Source organism: Erithacus rubecula, assembly GCF_903797595.1.
Source record: "Erithacus rubecula genome assembly, chromosome: 4".
NCBI lineage: Eukaryota > Metazoa > Chordata > Aves > Passeriformes > Muscicapidae > Erithacus > Erithacus rubecula.
In genome coordinates, this window is record NC_136686.1 from 39,265,490 (window position 1) to 39,290,517 (window position 25,028).

At 38.6% G+C, this 25,028-nt stretch overlaps 2 protein-coding genes across 4 annotated transcripts in view; one reads left to right on the forward strand and one right to left on the reverse strand.

Moving 5' to 3' along the window:
- Window positions 1-22,392, reverse strand: part of SLC16A7 (solute carrier family 16 member 7) — a 78,787-nt gene extending 56,395 nt beyond the window's left edge. For 2 of the 3 annotated variants that reach the window (XM_079304690.1, XM_079304691.1), the window contains exon 1: window positions 22,175-22,392. The gene's annotated coding sequence lies outside the window, so the exon portion shown is untranslated. Of the gene's footprint in view, window positions 1-5,879; window positions 5,934-22,174 lie in introns of those variants that run through there. The other variant, XM_079304692.1, reaches the window with a different exon arrangement.
- LOC306801401 (uncharacterized protein) lies at window positions 21,407-25,005 on the forward strand (the record flags this gene model as incomplete). The annotated part of the gene is made up of 4 exons (XM_079304469.1): window positions 21,407-21,482; window positions 21,655-22,239; window positions 22,826-24,136; window positions 24,395-25,005. 3 exons carry the CDS (start codon window positions 21,407-21,409, stop codon window positions 22,927-22,929), a joined length of 765 nt encoding a protein of 254 aa, XP_079160595.1. The 3' UTR covers window positions 22,930-24,136; window positions 24,395-25,005.
- Between the last annotated feature and the right edge of the window lie 23 nt (window positions 25,006-25,028).

Consider the following 25,028-nt stretch of genomic DNA (forward strand, 5'->3'; position numbering starts at 1 on the left):
CCTTCAGGCAAGGGCTAGCCAGCAGCAGAGACAAGAGTTACCTCCCGAGTTCTGGAAGTGCTGGCTGCAGGCACAACCTGCCAGGGGCTTCCCTTCTACCACAAACCCTGTTAACCAGGCTGCACCAGCACTTCTCCATCTCTGCCTTCCCAAGGAAGTTCAGGCTGCAAAGCAAACACACAAGCTAAGCCCACTATGTTATCTAATGAGTATCATTTTTTTGCAATATCAATTTCTATCATACTCTTCTTTCACAAATACCTGGCATTTACTGTCAACCAGGGAAAGTGCTTCAGCTTTAATAAATCTGACAGCAGTGAGGGAGGGTGGGAAAATGAATTAACACTTGATACAGCCACCACAAATAGATACCCAGAATAAAGTGAAATACATGAAAAGGCTCCTCACACTCAATCTAAACATGATGTAATGACATCAATCACATATTCTTGCTGTTCTCTGTCTGTGACATAGTAAAAGCACAGTGATGCAGAGAAGTACAGTAGGTGACAACTATGTGCTACTTCTCACAATAAAAGGATGATGGCCTACTCAAATAAATGATAAGGCAAATTCTTTAATCATCATTAGGGACAGGGCAATGGCATATTTGATGAAATACAGAACAGTTGGTTAACTACCAAGTATTGTAAATGAGTTGTTACCAAAAAAGCACTGATTTCTTCCAACAATATTCCCCATAATAAACCTCAAAAAACAATCTCATTATCAAGTCCTAACAAGGCCTTTATTCTTCTCTCTAGGAAAAGACTCCTCAATTTCCGTATCACAAACACACACTAAACATTTTTCTGGGTCAAAACTAGAAAGCCCAACGTTCCCAAGGACTGAATTTTAGACAGGAAAGTGACTGTGTAGTGCACCTACCCCTTGTGATTCATGTTTGCAGCTCAGCTGCATGATGGCTCAAGAGCACAACTACTGCTGTCAGGCTGATCTCATGTACAGGACAGCTGGCCAGCAACAGATGGGAATATGCTGTTCCATCTCACAGGTTGGTAGACTTCCTGTTGCAGCACATGCTGTCCAGAAGGAATTCTGATTCTAATGCAGCACTGGTCTTCCAAAGGAGGGCTGGCTTTAAGCCACAGTCAAGTCCTACAATTCAAAGAACCTCTTAAATTGTCTATCAACTCCTTGTTTGTGTTGAGAATTAATTAGTCAGTTCTTTCAATTCTTTTTGATTCTTTAAGGTGAAAGGTTTTATGAGCAGAACTTGACATAACTGCTGACAGTTTAAAATTTTTTGCTCTTGAAGAAGAAAATAATATAATTTTCCAATAACACTACAGATGCAAAAAGGTCATCATCAGTTGCAGTCACCACAAGGATTATTGCTCTTGCTTATTCTGCTTTAGGGTAACATTAGCTTTGACCACCAATTAACTCCTAAAATAGTTAAGCTGCATAAAAATTAGACATTTGTTATTGCAATTTACAAGGTAATTGATTTATCTTTTATTCATTCTCTTAACTTTGTATCAACACCAAGAATTTAATTTGGTTATTTTCATACTTCAAGTTAAATATTACTTGAAAACAAAAAACTAAAACTAATTTGAAAACTTAGAGAAACAGAAATTAAGATGCCAGTTCTTTCTGACCTTCTGAGTGGAAAGAAATGAATAAGTGGAACATTCATGCCACTTCTCATTATCAAGGTGCCTGGAAACAACTGTAGGGAGCTCATTCCACTATGCAAACCCACCCTGACCCAACTAGTCATTGTGTGTCAATGTAAAGAATTATCATCTCATCACCTAAAAATAGAGATATTGTTGTGGATAAGGTTATCTATTCCATAAAAGACAGTATTAATTTGTAGTGATTGATTCACACCAGGGGTTAAATTGCAGGACACTAATATAAATTAATGGAAAATCAGGTTAAAGGGGATTATGAAATAGGATTTGGCTGAGAAGTATTACTTTTCTGCATTGTCAACTTTGGCACTGTGTATAAAGAGTGATACAACTTCACAGGGTACAACAAGACACCTTGAGCTCTTACTCTGCAGATGATCAGAATTTCTATGCAAACATTGACTTTACAATTCTATACATATACATAAGTGATCAATAGGATAATTTTTCCTTTCCTCTTTTCAAAAGGCTTCAAGTAAAAATTATATTAACAGTGATGTGCAAACACAGCTCTGTAGTAAATGCTTTTCAAGCACACAAATTACAAATTAGAAAAATTGATATGGTCTAATATTCATTAAATACCATTTTTGCATTATGCATTTCCCTTCTTTTAAACTGAAAGATCAGTTCACAGAAATACATATACGGTCTGACATTTTGAAATGCCTCCCGACTTCAAAGAATATCTGCCTAAGAACAAGAATCAATGTTCTGCAGTTTCTTCCTCATTATCAATAAGTATTTCAGTATTCAAACTAAGGGAACAATTCTTGTGAATACGTACACACAGCATTTTAGTACTTGAGCATATTTTTGCTAGATCCCACAGCAATATATTTCACCCTGATGAGCTTTAGAAAAGAGAGTTTTGATGAAAAAGACCCATAACTTTGCATAATATGCTCTACAAGAAAAATCCACCTGGATTTCTGAGTACTCACACAAATTAAATTATTATTCAACCTAAATGTTTACAAATATGAACCTTAAGTTAGAATTGAGTTTACCTCACCCTATGTCACTAATGCATCCTCACCACAAACCAGAACATTAATATGATATAGTTCTTCTCAGAAAAATAAGATGAACTTGCTGAATGAAATGCTGCTAGTTTAATGTTTTCTCTTTTTCTGTAACCTCAGAGCCAACCCCTTTTCCTTTTTTATAGTCTCTCTGCTCTTAAATTGGAGACCTACAGAGCACCAACAGCTTATCAACTGTCAAATATTTAAAAATTATTGAGTTAGAATTATTCTAACCTCTTATTTTCTCTAGTTTCTTCACACATCAGATATTATTGTTGTTTCACACCCATGAGCTAAAGTATTAATGTAAATGACAAATCATGTATCAGAGTTCAAAATCTAACGTAAAGGGACAAATATAACTGTATATGCATAATTTCCATAATTTGTATAATTGGTGCATATAGTATATATAGCTTTTGTATCAGCAGACATCATATACACTGACATTTTTGTGATAACTATAATGCATTAGTTATGATCTACTGTTGTTAAACATATAATATCAATTTGCCGCAGAATAATGAAAGAATAAAAAATTTAATGGATATCTGAAGATGGAGTGTTTTGTCAGTTTTAAGGATCTTAGGAAACAAACATCACAGATGGCAATTCTATCTGAGGTTGAAGACCATTTCCATTTGTCATCTCCTAGAAGTTGATTCCATCAGTTTTGAATTGTTGTGAATCACCAGATGGCAATTCTCCCTGCTCTCAAGATTTACACAGAGTGTGTAGGAGTTGGATCTGGGACAAACATTTCCAGTTGAACTGAGATGCTGTAGAGCTGTTGAGATCCTTACCACTAAAGAAGCACTTGTCTTGTCTCAATCCCTCTCTTTAAATGAAAATACTCTTTCTCAAATTAGTTGCTGTAGACAAGTTATGTCTACAGAAGAAGAAAAAAAAATATTAACTCCTGCATACACACACTTTTGTCAACACATATGCATTGCCCAGGAACATTTTTAGAAGAATTCTTCCGCATTCTCCTCAAGACTATATTTAAAGCTGCACTTCTAGCTTGAATAAAATAATATTGATTAAACAAAATAAAACTGTGTTGAAAAGTTTGTCCATTTCTAAGCAGCATTGTAATTTCACAGCTTCTATTCTGGTTCTGTTCTTCAAATAATTTCTCTCCCTTGTTTCCATGTGCAAAAAAAAAAAATCAGAAAAGTATGCAGTCATGGCAAGAGCCCTCAGTGAAGTACAACCATGACTCATTATCATCCCATACTAATGGAATATCTCAGTGGAAAAGCCATAAAGCAATGTTTAAACATCAAGCAGTGATTGCTTTATAATGTCTGTAAATACACTTCACATACATCTTTCCTGCTTTCCTCCATGGGTCAAACACAGTGCACCCCTTTCCCTGGGACTTTGGGGAGAAGAGACAGGCTGATTTGGATTTCCCCCCCCCCCCCCCCCCCCCCCCCCCACCACTCAATTTCTTTCCTTCTTGTAGCTTTTTAAGGAGACACACAGTCATACTGATAAGCAAATTTTGTGTGAAAATCTGGAAAAACTCCAGGTTTTTAGGAAGTAAGTTAAAGCAAAAGAAATTTTCTTCATATTGAAACTTCACTGAGATTGGATGCAGCATCATGAAAAGTCATTGTTCGAGCATGACTCTTTTATGTAAGGACTTGGGGACCTCTCTCCCATCACCCTGTGGGAATACTTTTCTGTCATCTCCTGGTTTTGCTAACAGTCAAGGCAATATTTTTAGTGTTGGAGAGCTACAGTACCATCAGTTCTACATGAGAGTGGGACTTTAAGAATAAACACTTAAATCTCAGCCACTAGTGAAAAATTAAATATTACTTCTTTTTCAATCTCCCAACTATTTTATTTTTAGAAATAATTTATGAATAATATTTCATGTAGACCTATTGAGAATCATATAATAAGCAAACAAAAAGGAAAAAATTTAAAGAAAGGTATAAAGCATCCATTGGGACTCCATAGAGGAGTTTGGTCATGCTTTTTTTTAAATTTGCCCCACTTGAGCCCACAACCTTAGTGTGTGATAAGCCCCTACAAGCTTCTGACGTCAGAATAGTTGTGAAGATGACAGCAAAAACTCTGGCCTCTAAGCCACCAGCCTGCTCTGGTGAAATCAAAGACAGCTTTAAACTCAGTTTCGAGCTCAGTAAACAAACATTTAGACCTTTAAGCTTTGATAACAGAGATGACAAAAACAGCCCTAAAAATCACCAGGTTATCTCCATCAAATAAACTCAGCAAACTTTTCTTCAGAATATGTATAATCAGCCATTCTAAAACTGTTTGTGGACTATTTGCAAAACTGTTTAGGTTGGCTGGAGATTTTAGAGAGGTTGTTATAATGAAATAAAAATGAATTGGAAATTACTTTTGCACTTGATTCTAAGGAATCTAATAATTTTTAAGTGCCTATATCTGAAATGAGGCATAGGATACTGAGTTCTGACATTGTAAAAGACTGAAATTAATTACTTGTGTCAGTAAAATACATTCTTATGTTGTTTTCTCTAAAGCAACCCCTCAACCTTTATTTTAAAAATCTCTGGTGTTGCAGAACTGTCTGTGTAAGTGCTCAGTGAGGATGAATAACCTTCATTCCAACACTAGGTTTCATGCAGGAGGATTACCTTATTGCTTCCTTCCCAAATCCATATGAAAATAAGATGTTTATCATGAAGACTTGTCTCGTAAATAAAATTGATGTTGCATTGATAAATTAGGTGTTACTTCAAAACACATGGCATAAATTCTTCCTATCTGACCTGGGCTACTAATTCTTCTCCTTCTTTTAACTTTCTCTTTAGAAGACTCATCTTTGAAGTCTTCATTTTCTCAGAAATTTTGGCAACCTATATGAACAAAATATGTCCATCAAATCCACAGGGTTTGGTTAGATTGGGAATTGTCACCATTCAGTTGTTAATCCTTGCTATAACTTTACAGGACCAGACAGAGTAAAAGAATATTTCTTTCTTGAAGTGCTTCACACTATTTTGTCAATCCCTGTTAGATAATCATTAAAAAGCCAACAGCAAATATTGTGCAACAAGTGCTGGTGCACTGACTTGTCTTGCATTTAATTAGTCAATTAGTTTTGCATGGATTACCACAGTAATCTGAAGCTGCCTATTGCCACTAAATAAAGCTAAAAGGAAATAGAAAAACAGCACATTACCTGGCAGAGAGCTGCTGTCCAAGACAATAATCGGAACTTGAGAGACACAGAGCCTTTGTTCAGTTTGAACATTTAAAGACTCTCTGGAGACCTGATTGGCTGATTATCACACATGATGTTGGGACAGTTTATTTTGTGTGACCAATTGCCAAACCAACAAGCATCTCAAATTACTGAGGCACAAGAGATTATAGTGAAGCTCAACATTCAGAACACAATCCCACAGAAGGACATCCTTGGTTTATTAACATTCCCTCACCTGTTCAGGGTTTCCTTCACAGCTTCTTTGTCTGACATGTAGGATTTTTTCTTAACATCCTCTGTTCAGTTTCAAAATTCTATTGAGATGCTATATACAGCCTTTAAAATGAATGCTAATGTCTGGGGACACCTGAACATAGTTTGTGTCTAATGCTCTAGAGTTCAGCATATATGGTGGGACTGGCTGGGAAACTGCCTTTTATAACATACACTAAGTTAAGATCAACATTAATATTATTTTGTTAAATGAATAAAAAGTGTAATAAAAATGCTCTAAAGATCATCAGTGAAAGCTTAAAAGGAAAATTAGAGGCACTTAATGCAACTATCGTGTTGCAAAAGTCCAATTTTTTCTCATTTGGACAAAATTGTCCAGCGATTAACAGTAAGTGTGCAATTAACTTAGATGTTTTTAGACTGCTCAATTAACAATGAAAGCATAAAATACTGCATAAGGCTTTACAGAGTAATTAGAAACTGTATTAATAAGTATATTAGCCATGACAATATTTAAAAAGCTGTATTTTGCTGGAGATAATGCAGAATTTGCTGTAGAGCTCCAAAAATTATTTTCACTATATTTGAAATTCTTAAAAAAACTCATTATATTTGTATAGGAAAAAAATGGAATCATCTGCAGAACTGATGATAGAATAAATATATTACAAGATAGGTTATACCTAAGACCAGATCATACCTTCACTCAAAACCTCTGAGCAAATTGCTTTTCAAAGTTCACATCAAAAGCCTTTTCTTTTTAAATGCAAAAATGTTCTTAACTATTTCTGGAAAACCAGGCAACAAGGTGTGTATGTCCTCACAACTGCTTTTTTTTATCAGTCTCACACACCATACTTGCTTTGACCCAAAAAAATGCTGGAAAGGATGAAACTGCCTGGCCAAAAGAAACAGAAAAACATTGTGATGACTCAGGCTGGGAAAAAAAAATTTAAAACTTTCTCTTGTGCTAGATATTTACTAAGCAACTGATATCAAAGCCTCAAAGTTCTTAGAAGTGCTTTGTTTGGGAATTTCTGACCATCTCTGGGACAGATTTTATGGGCAAACTGCTGTTATTTTCCCTGACAACCACTTTGAATGTTCACAGGAAAGAAAGCAACTCTCAGAATAAATTTCTTAATTTATCTGAAAATAATGATCCTAATGATGATCTGCATTTCTAGGATGTGTGGCAATTTCATGTGAAAAGTAAAACAAGGCCTAGAATTACTGGAAGCTAACCCAATAGGAGACTTGCTTAAAAAAAAACAAAAAAAAAAAAACCAAAAAAACCAGCCTAATCATGAGAAAATATTATCATTTAATTGATCTCTGTATTGTCTAAGACTTTAATTTTAATCTGAAACAGTTATTTCGGGAAGAATGAAACATACTGGAGACAATATAAGGCAGTGATAGGTGAGCCTCTAATGCCAAACTGTGAGGAGGATACTTGCAAGGGATGTTCATATCAGCACTGAGCACAACAGCAGGAAGGGAATATATTTGCTGACACAGGAGCACAAGAAGAGGACAACAAAGAAGGTAAACATGGGTTGCTGAACGCTGACAAAGACCCTGCAGTGACAACAATACCACATTTCCTATAATTGGAGCGAAGAAGGAAGAGAGACATTGTTAATGCTGGACACCTTCTGTTACATTTTGACAACTTGTGTTTAGCCCCGGGTATAGCCTCTCGCTGTGTCAGCAGAGCTGCTCTCCCGACTGAGCCCTTCGGTGGCAGGCCCTTCCTTCCACAGGATCCCCAGCCCGGGCAGGGGAAGAGAAAATCACTGCTGGCCCCAAGATCTGTGTACCCGTGAGAAACAGCCGCAGCGAGATGGGCTAACAGCAGGTACCACTGCAGAGTCTCTAGGGATGCTGCCACAGGAGCAAGCACAGCACAGCACCCACTCAGCATTCCCTTGGGGGACCACCACTGACTCCAGAGAGCAACGAGGAATAAAACCTGTGCCTACCCTGTGGCTGAGCTTTTTAAATTCAGGGAACTGAGCATGAGGTAGAAGGGCAGAGCTAACACTGAAGTGCATTTCCAAGTGACACAGCTAATTGGCATGGGCAGGCCAGTGGTAGACAGCTAACCTGCAGTGCACTGTCAGCTTGAGCTTGACAAAAACAAAAGTTAATACAGTCATGGACTGTTGACTATATAGAAACAATACCAAGAGGGCTATTACTCAACTCACCATGTGAGACTGTATCCAGCAGTGTATTTTGTGGATAGCAATGGCAGTGGAGTTTTACATATAATATGAATTCAGATATTCAAGATCTCCTCTGAGAAGGGTGCCTAGAGCTGGCTGAGTTATTGCACCTTGCTGTCCCTTCACAGATATTAAATGTAACTATTCCTGCCTGGAAGACAGCCAGACACCAAAAGGAGAATGTATTTTGGGATCATAAGATTTAACTGTTAAAATTGAAGTAAACTCACCATAATCATTTAGTCTGGCTGCTGATGTGAAACTTCATCTCAGGTATTCTACACACTAACATCTGCTTCGCTACTTTGTTTTAGTAATAGACACTTGAAAAGAAATAATCTTTGCTGCATATAACAGCAGTACAGCACTCTATTTGAGTGCTACCATTAAGTTCTGGGGCATCTCTCCCTGACCTGTTTTAGACACGTAAGCTACAACAAAATGGTATGTGGCCTACAAGTGACTATATCTCTCCATTATTTAAAGTACATTTGGAAAGTTGTTCAATTATAGATGCATATGCTACTGAAGTCTGTGTTTGGATGAATATAGACCTATATATAAAGTTGCAAAACAGTTTCTGGTATTGCTGTGGACTGAAAGTAATAACCCAGTCCCTTCTTCCAGTAAGTACAGTATTTTTAAATCTTAAGTATTTTGGAGGAGGTAGGACAAGGGTTATCCTGTTGGCTTATTTAGCTCTTACAAAATAAGGAAGTGAAATATGTATGCTCTAGATTCTAAAAATGTTCTTTTCATCTCCTTTGAAACTGATCCACAGCTTAACAGCATGATGTTGAAATCTGAAATTCTGCAATCTTTTCTGTACTGTTGAGAAAAATATGTCCAGTTTAGCTCAGTATTGCACCTCTGAAAAGCATGTGCTGTAAGGCCCATATTCTGTCTCTGTGTTTGTAAAATGTGCAACTCAGGACTGTTGCATCACAAACATTTTTGTGGTTGTCATGGCTTCATAGAAAAAAATTTATGAAGGTGCAGACAATCTTATGCTTTGCATACCACAGACAACAGTATTTTTTGAAAGTAAATCTTCAAGTCAAGTCTTATGCAAAAAAGTATAGGAAAGAAAATCATGGCATGATAAACAAAATAGTGACAACTTTCATATGTGCAATTTTAATTGACAATTTACTCGATTAAGTCACTGGTTAAACCACTCAAAACTTGAAACAATGTTCAATGCCTTACAGAACAACATAGAGGACAGCTTACCTTATGTAAAGGCTGGACACTTGCCCAGATCTGCAGGATTGGAGGCCAATCATTTTTAAATCATTTTTAGAGCCAATTCGTGATTGCACTGATTAAACTGCTAACAAGACATCAAATTTTATAATGCATACATACTTTATCTCCTATTTTTGTGAAAATTTTTGAGATTGTATTTCCTACTATCTCAATATGTGGCATTCTACAGTTCTGTAAAAGTCCCTGGTATTGAACACAATTTCTTCCAAATGTGAAACAGAAGGAGCAGAATAGATTTGATTCAGGCAACAAAGTAGCTAGGTCTGTCTCTGATGATGTAGATACCAAATATGCACCAGGGGCTGTTCAAAAATTAACAAAAATACCAGTAACTTTTTGCACAAGATACTGCCAAATCTTTTCAAATAAACTCAAGAATTCCACAGCATATTCCTTTGCAGAACAAATTAAAAATAAAAAAAAAAGGCAACCTTAATTTTAAAACTACTCTCTGTGAATTATTTGGTAAGTATTATAATCCAACCTATAGTTTTGTTGGCTTAGATAACTGCAGATACACAAGAGTTTGAGTAATTACACATGCCTTAGGGTGTGCCAGTACACAAGTTTGAGTGTGTTAGGTATGAAGGAAATACAAATCTGAAAGGTATGATGCACGTCACATTGTCCAACATCCCAGCTTTTGGGTTGCTTCTTGTCTGTTTCTGTGTAAGCATTCTTTACCAGTGGGTAGACTCAAAGGATATGAAGGAGTGAGTGGAGAATACCATCAGGAACCATGAATGAAGAAAAGCAGGACAAGACCTGCTAAAGCTGGGCAACAGGAAACATAGATTTTGTCATCTGCCAACACAGCAGTAACTCTTACCTCTTCTACACCACCCTTTAGAATGAGCCAGACACACTGATGGGTTAAAAAACATCTGTGCACAAGTCACAAACACAGAGGTTAAGGAGAAATATCAGAGGCTTCCTTCTCACCAAGTGGTACATTAACACTCATTGCAATGGTACTGCAATGAAAACATGCTCCCCCACCAGCCCTTTCCAGTCTGCAGACACTGCTTCAAACTGCTCCACAGATTGCCCACTGCCCTCCCTCCACTCTTCCTCCCTAATCCCTCAGCTTCACCCAGCTTGCCTAAACAGCCCTAGGAACTCAAAAACATGCCAGCATACAAAGTCCAAGGTAAGGAAAAACTACTCCAGAAATTACTTACACCTTCCTAATCACTGAACTGGTATTTTAGGTTTCCCCTGGTTCTTTGATTTCCCTTCAGTTGTCCTCACTATCTTGTATTTAAATGTATCTGTATAAATGCATAGATAATCTTACACAAAATAAAAATGCAATACTTCAGAAGTAACTTTTAAGGCTACTCTCTCAGGGCAGAGCTTATCTGTGGTTATTTGAATATCACTTTCTGCCTTAAAAAAAGAAGTATAAACTTAGCCACTAACATTCCCACTTTCCAAAACACTGCAGTAGCTCATGAAGACCAAATAAGTTCAAGTAATTAATATATTCAGGTAATTTTACTCTTTTGCTCAGATTATTTTATATGCTTATATGAAGTCCATTTCTTTGTGTTTTACAAATTATTTGTGGGCAAGTATATTTTTAATGGTATAAAATCTTTTTCTAGTCAGATCAGATAGTGTTTGTGAGGCTAATTCAGTGGAACTGAGTGTACATGAGACTGAGTATTAGAAACTAAAGGGTGTTTTTCAGAGGGGAGAGGATGCTGTGGGGACATGACAAAGTACAAGTGAAAAGGATAATGAGCTTGAATGCAATAGTATTATTGCCTTTATTAGCATCTTAATTTTTAATGGTCTACATCTTCTGAAAGCCTGTACCTCTTACTTTTAGCTTAGCAATCTTTGTCACGCACAATTATAATGTTAAGCAAAAAATACTTGTTTCTCACCTGTAAAAAAATTCAAGATATTCTCCAGATTGAAAGTTTTTGATTTATGCACAGATATGTAAGTTGCTAAATATGTACTATACTTGTTGGAGGTTCACTCAGATTTTCATCTGGATTTGGACCATGATTAAGAGAGGCATTTAAGACAGGTAAGTGTAGGTATATGTTATAGTGGGAAAATGACAGTTGTACTTGGGTATGTATTACTTAAATGGATAAGCATAGTAATAAAGATATTCATCAATTGACAAAGTAATTTTATTTAAAGACAAGAAGAAGATACGGCACAAACTGATTAAAGGGTGTAGTATAATGCATTTCTACCTTGCCTTGAAGGGCAGCTATGCTGGCAGAAGTTTTCACCCCTGCAAGATCAGCTCTTGACTGTAGCATCTACAAAGCTAAAGCAGGGGGGGAGGTTTTACAGGTAAAAATCCACACAAATCCTGCAAACTGAGGTTGCTCAGAAGACAGAAACATTTTATGCAACTCCCAGCAGGCCTGAACACTGCAACAACAGAGCACCTTTCCCTTACAGCTGACTTTTCTTTTTTGCACTCTAGACTAATTAGTTTCTTCCAAGCCACCTTGAGTAGGTGTATTTGAGATAAATACAACATTTTTGACTTCCAGAGGTGAAAGATGGTGCACAGTTTCACTCTAGTTCTACAGCAGCAGGCTATTTAGCAGTAACACAAACCACCTCCCAAAGGGCAGCCCAATGTCTGCAGCAGAACTGCTCCATCTATTCTACTTATGCTGCTGCATTTTAGGATTGAAATTAAAGGCAGTGCTTCAACAGCCTCCACTTTGAGGCACAGTGGGCTTTTTAGGTAGCTCATGCAGCCATGGCTTTCCTCAAAAGCAGAGCAGTGTCTTCCTGGACTGCCCAGGAATTAAAGCCCAGTAGTCTGATAGTTTATATCATGTCCCTTCCTTCCATCTTCCTCTACCTTCAAGATCTTGTGTCTTTCCACTGCTTGTCACTAGTCTTCCTACTCCTGCTTAAGGAATCACTAATCCTTTGGATATTATCAGTTCTCTGAAAGAAAAAAAAAAAATTAGAAACCATCTTGGCTTTTCTCTCTTTAGGACAAGAGCCTCTCATGGTTCCTGCTTGCATCAGAAAGTAGGCAGCCCATTTCTATCCTCAGCAGGGCCCAGATAAGCAGTTTTACCAAACAAAGAAAGAAATAGGGATTCCCTCTGTCAAAATCACAGGAGAATAAAATGTGCCTGGGAGCATGAGTTCAACCAAATATAAAAGGTTCTGTGCTCAGCAGGGTTTGGTTAAATAAACCAGGTCCAAACTTTTAGGAACACAAACACAAACCATTCCCTTCTCAATGGAGAAACAGAAACAAACACACCAAGTTAATGAACGCAGCAGGGATTGACCAAACAGTTCAGACTCCCCTTTGGAGCAGTGAGAACAGCTATGAAGCAAACAGCCTTAGCCTCTTAGCCTCTTGGCACAGGAAAACAGAACTTGCTCTGCTTTGGTTGGATGAGTAAAAATTTCCTTGATTACAGAAGTCCTCCATGCTAAAATTAAAAGCTAAACTTACTATTAAATGCTGACTAAAGATTCATCCATTCAGTTCTGACAGTTCACATGCCAAAGCCAAAGTCAAAGTATTGGCACTGAAATATCTCCCCAAGCACTTCATTCTGTTGTTTTCATAGCTGGTCCAAATTCTGCATCTCCTCACACTCCTGTACTGCCAATATCACCCATCAGTACCCACTACTCCTTCCATGCACCTGGTCATAGAACTGTTCCACAGAAATCAAAAGGACCATGTGGAAAAAACATACACATGTATATATGATATTCATGGCTGCTTAGTACAGGCTGTAAATACCATACTGCAGCACTAGAACTTTCCTAAGCAATATAATTGCACCCTTCCAGGGCTTTCTTCATTTCCCCACTTCACCTCCTAGTATGCACCATGTTGCATATTTCTTTGTATTATCACACCACAATGTGATGTGTATTTGTATATATACATACAATTATTACTATTGGAAAACTATCTACTCATTTATGTATATTCAGCTACCATATTGAGAAGTAAATACTTCCTTCAGACTACATGAGAATGCAAAATTCTCTGCATTAAAAACTGCTGCAACTGCTGTTCAAAGTACTTACAGTTCAGGGTGTTCAACATATAGTTATAACTTCTGTTTTCACCCAGTACATGTTCGTTAGTAGAGGGGATTGATTTAAAAGTAGGATTTAAGCTTCAGTTATTAGGAGATAACAACCTACTTACTCAGGATCCACTCACACAGAAATTAGAGAGCCTAATTTACGTATCACTTGAGTACAGTTCTGCATTAAAAAATTGTAGTATTTATACATCTGGGATAAAACTGGTAAATGGGAGAGAAGGAAAAAAAAAAAAGAAAGAAATTTGTAACTATCTTATTAAAGTTAAAAACATATCCTGGATACTTAAGAAAACATATTATTTAGTGCAATTAAACTATCAATTTAAGCATAATAATTCAAAAGTAAGCTTGGATATGACAATTATTATAGCTTTGCTATTTTTTCAGGAAATACATACAAGGAAAAAAAAATCATGGCCTCATAGATAAAATCCATTTTCACTGAAAACAGTAGAATTTAAGTCACTATTTCACATATACAATATTTCAGCCATGCTGAAGTGCATCCAGAACTGCAAGCTCATTATCCAACTTAGCTACTACATCTTGTTTCATTAACACCTGTCTATGCTATTACACTCAAAAGACAAATCTATTTTAATTGTGGAAAGGACAGGACCTATTATGATACTATTCATCAACAACAAAAACCTTCCTATGGCTTACAATTAGAATTAAGAAATCATAAAAGCAAAGACCAATATTCTCTCTATTCCTTTCTCAAAAAAAATTAAAAAATCAGAAGACAACTAAAACCTGCTCTGACTGAAAACATAATATGTCATTCCACTTCTGCTAGGCTGAAGATATTTTCCCCTGTGAAACACCTCAAAACACTATTTCCTCAGGATAATGTGTTCTCCCATCTACCCTGTTTTCACCTTCTAATGTATCATTCTTCTAAGGCTACACTTTTTCAGTAACCTGATAATGACACTTGAAAGGCAGAATTAAAAACCACAAGGAAAAAGAATGTAAACATTTGTAACTCTAAATTAAAAATAACATGGTAAAACATCAGTACTGGTAACTGTGGAGGAGCATCATCTCTATCAATATGAAAGGTGTCCTATAAGTGACAACTTCTGCTGGCAGTTTCAAGTTTTAGTGTGGAAAACCCAGTATGTTAGTAGGATGAGAAGAGTAGAATACTAACTTGCTACTGTATCTTGATTTTCATTCTACTAAATGGGGAGAAGCACAAAATTCTCACCAAAATAAAAACAGGAATGGCAGATGGATGGATATATTAAGGTACTTATTTGAAAATAGACATCATTTGGTAATCATTATGAGAAATAACTTCCATCTAACCTAATCAGGCAAGTCAAAGGAAGCAATTAAAGACTAAATAAAGGAGTCTTAAGAAGCAGTCAGAGTCTCTTCAGCCATTACTGAGTGTAAACCATGAGTAATCCCTTATAGTCCAGTAGAACTACACCAGAAGAAGGGAGCTCAAGCATGGACCTGGAGTCACAGAGAAGAAACACCAGTCAAGCAACACGGACAGACTGACTGAGAGAAGCCACCCCAGTGCTTTTAGGTGTAACTTTAAAATGCCCTTTCTGGATTTTTCCACCTCGTGTGAGCTTGGCCCTTATGTTCATTAGCTTAAAACCAACTTTCATTATTTTCATAATGCTAACACTGAAACAGATGACAGGCGATGCAAGGCAGTCATAATGTTTTTGTGTTGTTATGTATGAATGAGGAAATAAAATAAATTGAAATAATGTACCCCTTAATCCAGCATAACTACAACAAAACATCTTTTTGAATAACTATATTAGAAAAACATGAGAAAAAAACCCTACTTTATGCCTCTAGCCAACATAATTATATCTGCACAAGAAAAAGGAAACAGGTTGTCTTTTTATCCTATTCTTCACAAATATAAAGCATACTTCATGCTTTGTAAATACAGGCTATTATGGCATATTCTTTTCTACCTATTTTCTTTATATATATAACCCAGAGGTCAAAAAATACAAAAGCTTTTTTCATGCCTTGCTAAAATATGTTGTTGTGGTTTCTAATCATGTGCTATTGAGTCCCCTGATTGGTCTTTTGTAGTGTTGGTGAGAAGAAGGGAAGAGGCTGCCTAATGGAACATAAGGACTTAGGATGCCTGTGTGATAAAATGAGTAGAGCTCTTACAAATTCCTCAGGGCAGAAAGGAATCCTTTAGTTTAGTACTATGTACAAATTATTATAAAGATGTACATTCTCCAAAGGGGCTGGTAATAGGATGATGGGCCCACTGCTGCCTCCAGCTTCCAGCTGTGATTTCCTTCAGTCTATTCAGCTCTCTCCACCTGCAGCCAGATGCAATCCCCTTGCTCAATCTGTTTCAATTTTTGTTCTAGGCACACTTTCTTTTGTCTTTGAAACCAGTCTTCAATTCTAGTTGGCAATATATATCTCAATAACTTTCATTTCCACCATCAGGAGGAGACACTGCTGAGAACAGAGTCCACTATCCAGATTCAGACCCAAATCCATCCCCAGCAGAGCATGTAAAAGCAATTGCATTCCAGAAAAGACCTGTTCAGTGGAAAGTATACTCAGCAAAGGCTGAATTATGAAGGAATTTAGCACATAAAATTCCAATTGTTAAGAAATCAGACACTTACATTGCCAAGGGGAGTTTATTTGCATCATTAAGTTGTTCTTTTCTTGGCTTCTTTTGTGAACCTGCCCTGAGGGCCATATAAAAAATGCAAACTATAGGAGCTCAAACTAGTAATGACAAGTCCTATGGCATTTTAATTCAATAGCATGAGTAACTGTTGAAATATCCCATATTTTTAGGTTCCAATTTCCATCTCTCAATAAGGTCAGCAAAGAAAAGCAGCTGTGTCTCTCAGAAGCCAAAATGTTAAAGCTGATAATTTGAACACAGCCTTGTATCATTTCAAAACTTCTCATCCTCACCACCAAGTATTTATATTGCTATCCCAGAGATTTGAAAAGAATACCACACAGAACCTAATTTCCAATGGTAAGAAAAACCCTCTAATACAATTAATTAGAAAAGCATATGCTAAGTGAGCATATGCTCATTTCTGTGTCTGAAATACTGACCAAATACGTTGCAGTAGAAACTAGCTATGCTAAGAAAAATCAAATATGCATTTTACATATATGCTTTCACCATTCTTTTTGGTTTCTTTAATCACATGTTTTTAGTATTTTAAAATAAATACTTGTTTTCAGTATTTCTTGATTTCAGAACACACAAACTGAAAAGTAAAGCTCCGAAGGTGACACTATGAGGTTAAAACTCACATGACAGGCAAACTGGGATTTCATCTATTTTGTCTCCTTTTTGTTTGTACCATAGACACCAAGTGTTGAAGTGCTGAGTGGCAAGTATGAATGTTAAAACATTAATTAATATTTTTCTACGGGTAAGTAATTTTTATCTTTTGGGAGGATGTACTGCTGTCTTGTGACTGATTTTACTGATTCTGATAAAAACTGTAGACCACAGGAAAGAGGTCTAGCTGTCATTACCATCACTGCAGTGACAGAAAGTTTTGAAAGTGCTGAAGTTCTTTGACACCAAGGACATTTTGAACACCATTACAACTCTTTGTTGCAGTGCTTTCCCTAGGTGCCAAACTTGGGAATGTTGCCAACACTTTGCCAATCCTGAAGCTACAAGATGGGAGGGTACTAGACAATGACCATGCCTGAAGCTACAGCAAGAGTCTGTTTGAAGATATGGGAAGATGAGCTCCTCTGAAGGAACAGTACTTTTAAAATATATAAATAAGAAAAGCTATGAAATACAGTCATTCTGAGTCATCTTCTGTGCAACAGGCTTTCTGAACCTTGATCATCACCTACACGAGTCTTCCACTGGAAAACCTTAAAGAAAGATAAAAGTGAAATAACCAGGAATCTTGCTGTCAAAACAACTGGAAAGTGTTCTTTTAGGGGATACAGATAATCATGTTGAAAGAAAACAAGCATTTTTTTTAAACAATCTTGCATGTTTGGGCAACTTCAGTCTGCAGTTTCATGCTTTGACTGTGTTTGTGGAGTTTGATACTGTCTTTATCCTTTATAGTAACATTTCAATGCCAAATCCACCTATTCTTAAATATTCCAACTGCTACAATATTTGGGCATTCTGTGTTTTTTTGACAGATGACTTAAAAGTACAAGTTTCCTACAGTCTAAAGTTCATAACCAACTTTATATGATTTACACTATATTCAAAGCATGCTTTCTTGTTGGGTGGAAATGAAATACATTGAAAAGATAACATTCAATAATCATGACACCAAGTTGAAAGAAAAAGCATTAGCACTGAAAAAAATAATAAAAAGAACCCGTTTTTGTTCTCTAGTGCTTCCTGCCTTCATGAATTAACATTCATTCCATTTCTTAGGTCTTACAGCTATGAAGGAAAAGAGTATATTGTGATAAGGCCCAATTATTTTCCATTATTTTCCTCCTTCATCTTTGGGAACCTTTTAAAGTGGCCTAGTCATCCTCATATCTTTTTGGAAATGCTTTTACATTTTTATTTGCTCTTCATGGAAACCCATTCATTTATACCAAGCTCTTCATATATAAGTGTCATAAGACAGAAAAGCACTGTGTTCTCAAAAATAAAAAAAATATTAGCATGGAACTGGAAACTTGACCTTGAAAACATATGAATAAAGGAACTACTTAAGGACAACACATACACAAAAACTAAGATCTACAAAATGAGCTAATGATGATGAATCTTCCTCCTCACTACCATCACCCCCATCTCTCCCCAAAAAATACTATGAATTAAAAGCCTTAAGATTGCAAAGATAAAAACAGAGCAATGAAGACTGTGACTCTTTCTAGTTCACCAGCTACTGTGACTTAGTTAAATAACCCTTTGCTCTTCAATAAGAGTTTAACAAGATTTTGATTGCTTGACAATAAGAACGAGAAATATAAAAAATACTGGATAGATTGTAAAGCCAAATAGAGGTCCACAGTCAGTTTGTCCAACACCTTCAACTCCTTAAGTCATAGAATATTGTCTCCTTACTCCTGTGGCCAAATTACTTTTGTTTGAATACTGAAAACTTTTCTTCAAACTTTGAGATTCCCAATAAAATTAGAGAAGTTGGCCCAATAGATCACAAATACATGCAAGTGAAGGAATGCAGGTCTGGACTGAGATGTGTATGTGGGACTCAGCCAGTTCCTCATTTGACACATAAAACAGTTGGTCAATGACATCATATTTTCCTATCTAGCCTCCTCCTTGGTGCTGTGCAAACATTATGCCATATATATATTACACAAACAGACACAGAAACTGATAACATTCTCTATCAATGATTTATAGCTATGACCTAACATTTTAATAAAACTCAAAAGATAATTACATTTTTGCAATTATACCAACCTTGAAACATAAACAAGGTTTAACACAGATTATTAGCATGGTCCAAGAACCTTCTTCTTGATTCTCACACAAGAAAATTGACAGCTAAAATTCTGGCAAATGGTGTTAAGGGATACAATTTAATTGAGAATTATATTCAGACAACATCCTTGCTAAAGCAAATTTCTTCTCAAGAAAAAATGCAACTCTTCAAATCATCATGTGATTCTGTAACGGGAAATAAAATCAGGTAAGTCATAGCCTCTTTCCTTGAAATCAAATGGGTCCAATGACCATATTAACTGGAAATAAAGCCACCTTCTCATTTCAAAAAAGAGGATATAATTTACTTAAGAAACAAAGGACACCATGGAGGATTTTTTTCTAAAATGAAGAAAAAAGAAAAACACTGAGTACCAGGAAAAAAAAAATCAATAAATAGAAGTATTATGTAGTGAACCATATCCAAGAAAGAAGACTAATGAAAGAAAAACATTTTTAAAAAACACCAGCTTGTGATTCAATAAATGTTTTTCTCTCTCCCTTAACTTGCCTGTCCGTAAATTTAGGCTGCCCAAATATCTCTTGCCCTGAGAAAACTTCTACAATAAGAATTCTGCCATAGCAAGAGCTGAGTGAGCTTAAATACAATATACTCTACAGAGAAATGACAGATTAAATCAGGTTAAAGAGGTGGAAGGAAAAATTTTGAATACTATTAACAATGCATTTATTTACAATGAAAATTGCTGAAAAGGCGTTCATTCACTCCTTACTGCAGCTGCAGGGCCACAATATTCAACTGTACTCTGGGGTTTTTTGGCATTTTCTTTTGTAATATCCCCCTTTATGTGTAAAATACCCGTTCAGAGCAGTGTATCACTACCCAATCTAAAGAGTTTTCCTATCTATAAAATGCGTGAATTTGGTTTTCCATCATCCATAAAGACCTTCCACGGAGACCACACTTCATATTTAGGCTATTCCACATCTACATCATATTAATAAAATCAGGTTTTCTATGCTACAAAATTATTGAAAGCTGCAACAAAATAAAAACCATAACATCCAGCCACCCCTCTGCCTATTCAAAATGATCAGCTGTTTTGCTTTGAAGCCACTTACACTGTAAACACTATGCTGCAAACTAAGCTAGCTGGGCCCTTACAGATACCTGGAGTTACATTTCTGTAACAAATTGCACAAATAATAGAAACATCTGGAGTATAAATGTATTCTCCCATGTAGGAGTTCAACACTCAGGCTCAAGTACACTATTCAAAGTTAGCGGACAATAATGCAAGGAGAGAGGAGAGAGCTGATTTAAAAATAAAAAGGGAATCACTTATGTATTATTCCCATATTTAATACTAGTACATGAAAGTATATATCACTTTTACTGAATTATTTGTCAGTTTCCTCCTTTTAAATATGTGTACATCCCTCTGCCTCAATAAATAACTTTTCTGTCATGATTCATCTAGACAGAGCTAAGTCTCTTGAGTTGTTGGCTCAGATGGTGTGTGATTATGTTTATGGCCCCATTTCTGCAATGGAAGCTGCAAACACCTTTTCATTACTATTTGATCAGTAACTTGAGAACCACAGATGGGAGCCACTACGGAAACATGAGCAATTATCATGCAGATCAACAAAACAAGAATGGACACCTTCATGAGGCACCAGCTTTCTTTAGTTTCTCTCTTTTTCCCGAAAGAGTTTTCAAAAACAATTTCAGTAAGACTCCTTTACCAAAAGCACAGGCTGGCACTAGAAAATCCTGGTACCTGCAAATGTCTTCCTGCTTTGTTTTGTTTTCCTATCGACCTCACTGGAAAAGCAGTGGAGAACTTGTGTCAGCTCAGTGACCCTGCAGGACTGAAAGGTAATGTGCTTTCCCAAGAGTACCAGGGGTCACTTTGGTCTCTGAAACAAGAACAGGGCAACTTCTTACTCTCTCCTAAGATTTACTGCCCTTTAGGGGCCACATCAACAGCGATGAGCCCTGTACAATTGCTCCTTGCCAGGAAGAGTCTTCAGATCTTTCCCTTCAAGGACTGTGTGTTAGCAGAGGTCAAGCAAAGAGAATGATGGAGGACTATTTTCGTGGCTCTGGTACTACTTACCCCAGGACCTCTGTACACAACCATTAACTAAAGCCAGCAGCGTTTCGAGATAACAACGCAAGAGCTGTGGGACTCGGAGCAGCCCAGAGCACAGAACTGCAGCTGGCATGGAGCAATTGTGGCTCCCTCCAGATCCACCTTCTCCAAGGTCACTAGAGCACAGAGCTCCTTGCAGGCCCGTCTGATGACGGCGAGCGCGGCGGCACGGTCCGTGTTCCGTGCTCCCTGCCCCCGGTCCCCATCAGAGCTCCCCGGGCGAGGTCCGCGGCTCCGCTCGGGCTGAGCGCTCCGCGGGTTGAGCGCTGCCTGGGGCTGAGCGCTCCGCGGGTTGAGCGCTGCCTAGGCTCAGCACTGCCTGGGGTTGAGCGCTGCCTGGGGCTGAGCACTGCTCGGGCTGAGCGCTGCGTGCGGCTCAGCACTGCTCGGGCTGAGCGCTGCCTCGGCTCGCAGGCAGGCTCGCCGCCCCGCGGGGATGCGCGCAGCGGCGCGGGGGCGGGATCGCGCCTCGCTCCCCCCAGAGCCGCAGCCTCGGCCCGGCCCCGCCGCCCGCCTCCCTCCCTGCCCCGCTGTCAGAGCCGCCCGCCCGCGTGGCAGCGGGGCACGGCGGCCGTGCGGCGTCTGCCTGCGCTGGCTGCCTTGGGACCGGGGGACGACAGCTGCGTCCCACGCGGCGTCTGTCCGTCCGTCCGTCCGTCCGTCCATCCATCCTTCAATCATTCCATCCATGCATCCATCCCTGCGTGGGCGGCGGCTCGTGTGTGTGTGTGACTGACAGGGAGGCGCGCACTGCGCGGGGGCAGCCGCTCGCACGCAGCCCGCCGGGGCCACGCCGGCGCGCCCCGGCTGCGGCAGCCGCTTCTCCGTCCCCCGGAGCCCTCCCCGGTGGGGACAGCCTCAGCGGCCTCGCTGCTCGTCCTCCTCCTCCTCCCTCCTGGCGGGTAGGTTACATTACCTGGTCTCTAGCTCGGACTGGATCTAATCCCGCGGCCGCCGCCGGCTCCTCTCCCAGCCGCGGGGGTGAGTGGGGGAATTAATTTATTTATTTTCCATGAGGTGTCCTCTGCAGCGGAGCAGCGGCGGGAGAGCCCGGGCCGGGCGGCAGGGAGGGAGGCCCGGGTGCTGCTGTCCCGGGGGTGCTGCCGGGGAGCGGCCGAGGCGGGGGGGCGGGGGCTGCGGAGGAGACGCCTCCCGGGCTGCCCAACCCGGCTCCGCGGGCTGGCGGGGGCGCGGCGCCCGGCCCGGGAGAAGGGATGGAGCCAGCGCGGGAGGGGGGACAGCGCGGGATGTGCAGGGCTGGGGCGGGCGGGCAGCGCCGGGCCCCGCGCCCCCGGGCCGGGAGTGAGCGCTCCCCGCCGCACCCGGAGCCCCTCGGGCGGAGCTGGGGCCGGAGGCAGGAGGGAACCTCACTCCTGACCCCGCGCGTCCATCCGCCCGTGCCACCCCGACCTGCTCCTCTTCTGCGCTGAGGGCGTCAAGTATTTCACATTAAAGGGAGTTTGCGCTCTCTGGTCCACCTAAAGTCTAAAAAACAGTGTATCGGTTTCCTCGTGTTGGGGGAAAAATAAAAAGAAGATTAACCGAATTCGTTTTGTGCTCAACGCAGGGCCTTCATCTTCCGAAACGGGAACTGAAATTCGGCCAGTCAGCATCGAGTTACTGACGAAAATCTCGATCACCTCAGCATTTGCCGCTTTTTTGTTTCCTTAAGAAAAAAAAGTTATGAGAAGTGTTTTGTACATATGATGAACATATTTATGAAAGCTACTGCTAAATTATCCAGAAATCCTGTCATTAAGGCTACAATCCTGTAAAGAAAGAGATAAACATAATCATATAATTGCATAATTAAAGCCTTTACCATAATACCTATTCTCATCTAAAGGTTGTGCGTTATATGCAATACTTAAGTATTGTGAGGAAACTGGAGTAATTACAGTTGTTGACACTGTGTTGTGAAATGTACAAAAGGAAATGTTAATATTAAAACAGAAACAAACAAACAAACAAACAAACAAAAAAAGAAACTTGCTTGCAAGCACTTTGTTAGAGCTTTATGAACAGGATCATTACAGGCATGTTAGGAACTGAGATTGCTTATACGTAGAGGAGGAGAACTTGGGCTGCAGTTGGGAATATTCTAGTTTCCTGAGCTGCTAGTAAATGAAGGAAAGACTTGAAGTTGTACAGTTTATTTTTATCTGTTTATTTTCCATTAATAACATTTGAATCCCTTAGCTAGAATTGGCCGCTTTCAAAAAAGTTTCAAAATAATTTGGAAAGGAGCATGTCACCCCTCAAAAAACCAGGAGGCTGAATGGCAAAACCTATTACATGAAAGAATCCATTCACAGAGAACTTCTGTGTGAAGCAAAAATTAATAGAAATCAGGTTTCTTTGTCTCCTTTTCTTATAAATTGATTTGCTTTTATGTGAAAAGTGTTAGGAACTTTTCTATGTTTTAAACCATCAGAAGACACAGACCTGGAAATATCAGTAATGTAACAATTTAGCATTGTTATTCTTTATTCTTCTTTAGAATGCTGTTGTTATTATTTACGTATCATCCATTTCCAGGGCAAGTCTTCCAGATTCAGGAGGGAATACTTTGTCACATGTTTGTAAAGCAGCCAGGTCTCTACAGTCTCTGGGCAGATTCTGGCAGTAAGGAACAGTAAGTAGTTCACTGGTAGAGACGGCAAACACTGTTCTTCCTGAGACAAACTGAGCAGCATGGAGTCATTGCATAAACTAAATAGTACTTGAGTTATATATCTGAGTCCAGGGGCATTTTTAGGAGCAAGCATGATGCCTGCCAGGGCAGCTAGTGGAAGTCACAGTTGCATTAATTTAGGTAGCAATATCGGTCATCTCTTGTGCAAGTATGTCAAAGGAGCCTGTGCCCAGCACCCTCACAGTGTCTGTCCTGCAGCAGGTTGCACTACAGGCACTGGAAGACCAAGGACCCATGAGGAGCCCATTGAGCCTGTTGGAGGGGAGAACAGACACTGAGCCCTGACTCTTGGGCATGCAAGCAAAGAAAACTTGGACACTGACACCCATGGTCAAACTCTTCCAGGCAGGCCTGCAATTACAGGGTTAAAAATGTTGAAAGTAGGATGAAATTCAATATAAAATCTTCTGTAGAAAAAAACTGCCAGTGCTGAAATCAAAGTTGTATACTTGGCACTACAGCAGTCTAAAGCTGTCTTCCCTATTCAAACACTTTTTATGCCTTGAAGAAAGCTGTAGGCCATATAAGATCTCAGACAGTTCCTGTAAAATGCAAAGCATGTCTACATTGCCCTTTACAGTGAAATAGTAAAGTTTACATGCTGTTTTATATAATTTTAGGGAAGTAATTTTCAAAGAGAGATGAAAAATAAATACATGAAGATAGAAATGATTCCTGGTTTTTATTGCATAGCTCTATTTTCTCCACTGATATCCCCTAATTAAAATAAATATATATTTATGTACATATAAATATATATTTTTAATTTATAAATGTATACTATATTATACACAATAAATTCTACATAGTGTAAAATTTATAATTTTACACTTATATGTTGTAAGGTATATCGCAAACACAGTATTTCCTGCATGACATAGTACATGTTGCATGCTGTATATGACACAGTTCTGCAAACAGTTCAAGCTGATGTATTCTGTGCTAATAAATTTATATTTATATTATACTTCATATATTAAAATCTATATAGAAATTTCAGACTACATTATCATATGTTGGCTATTACAGGCATATACGTCTGATATATATATATATATATATATATATATATATA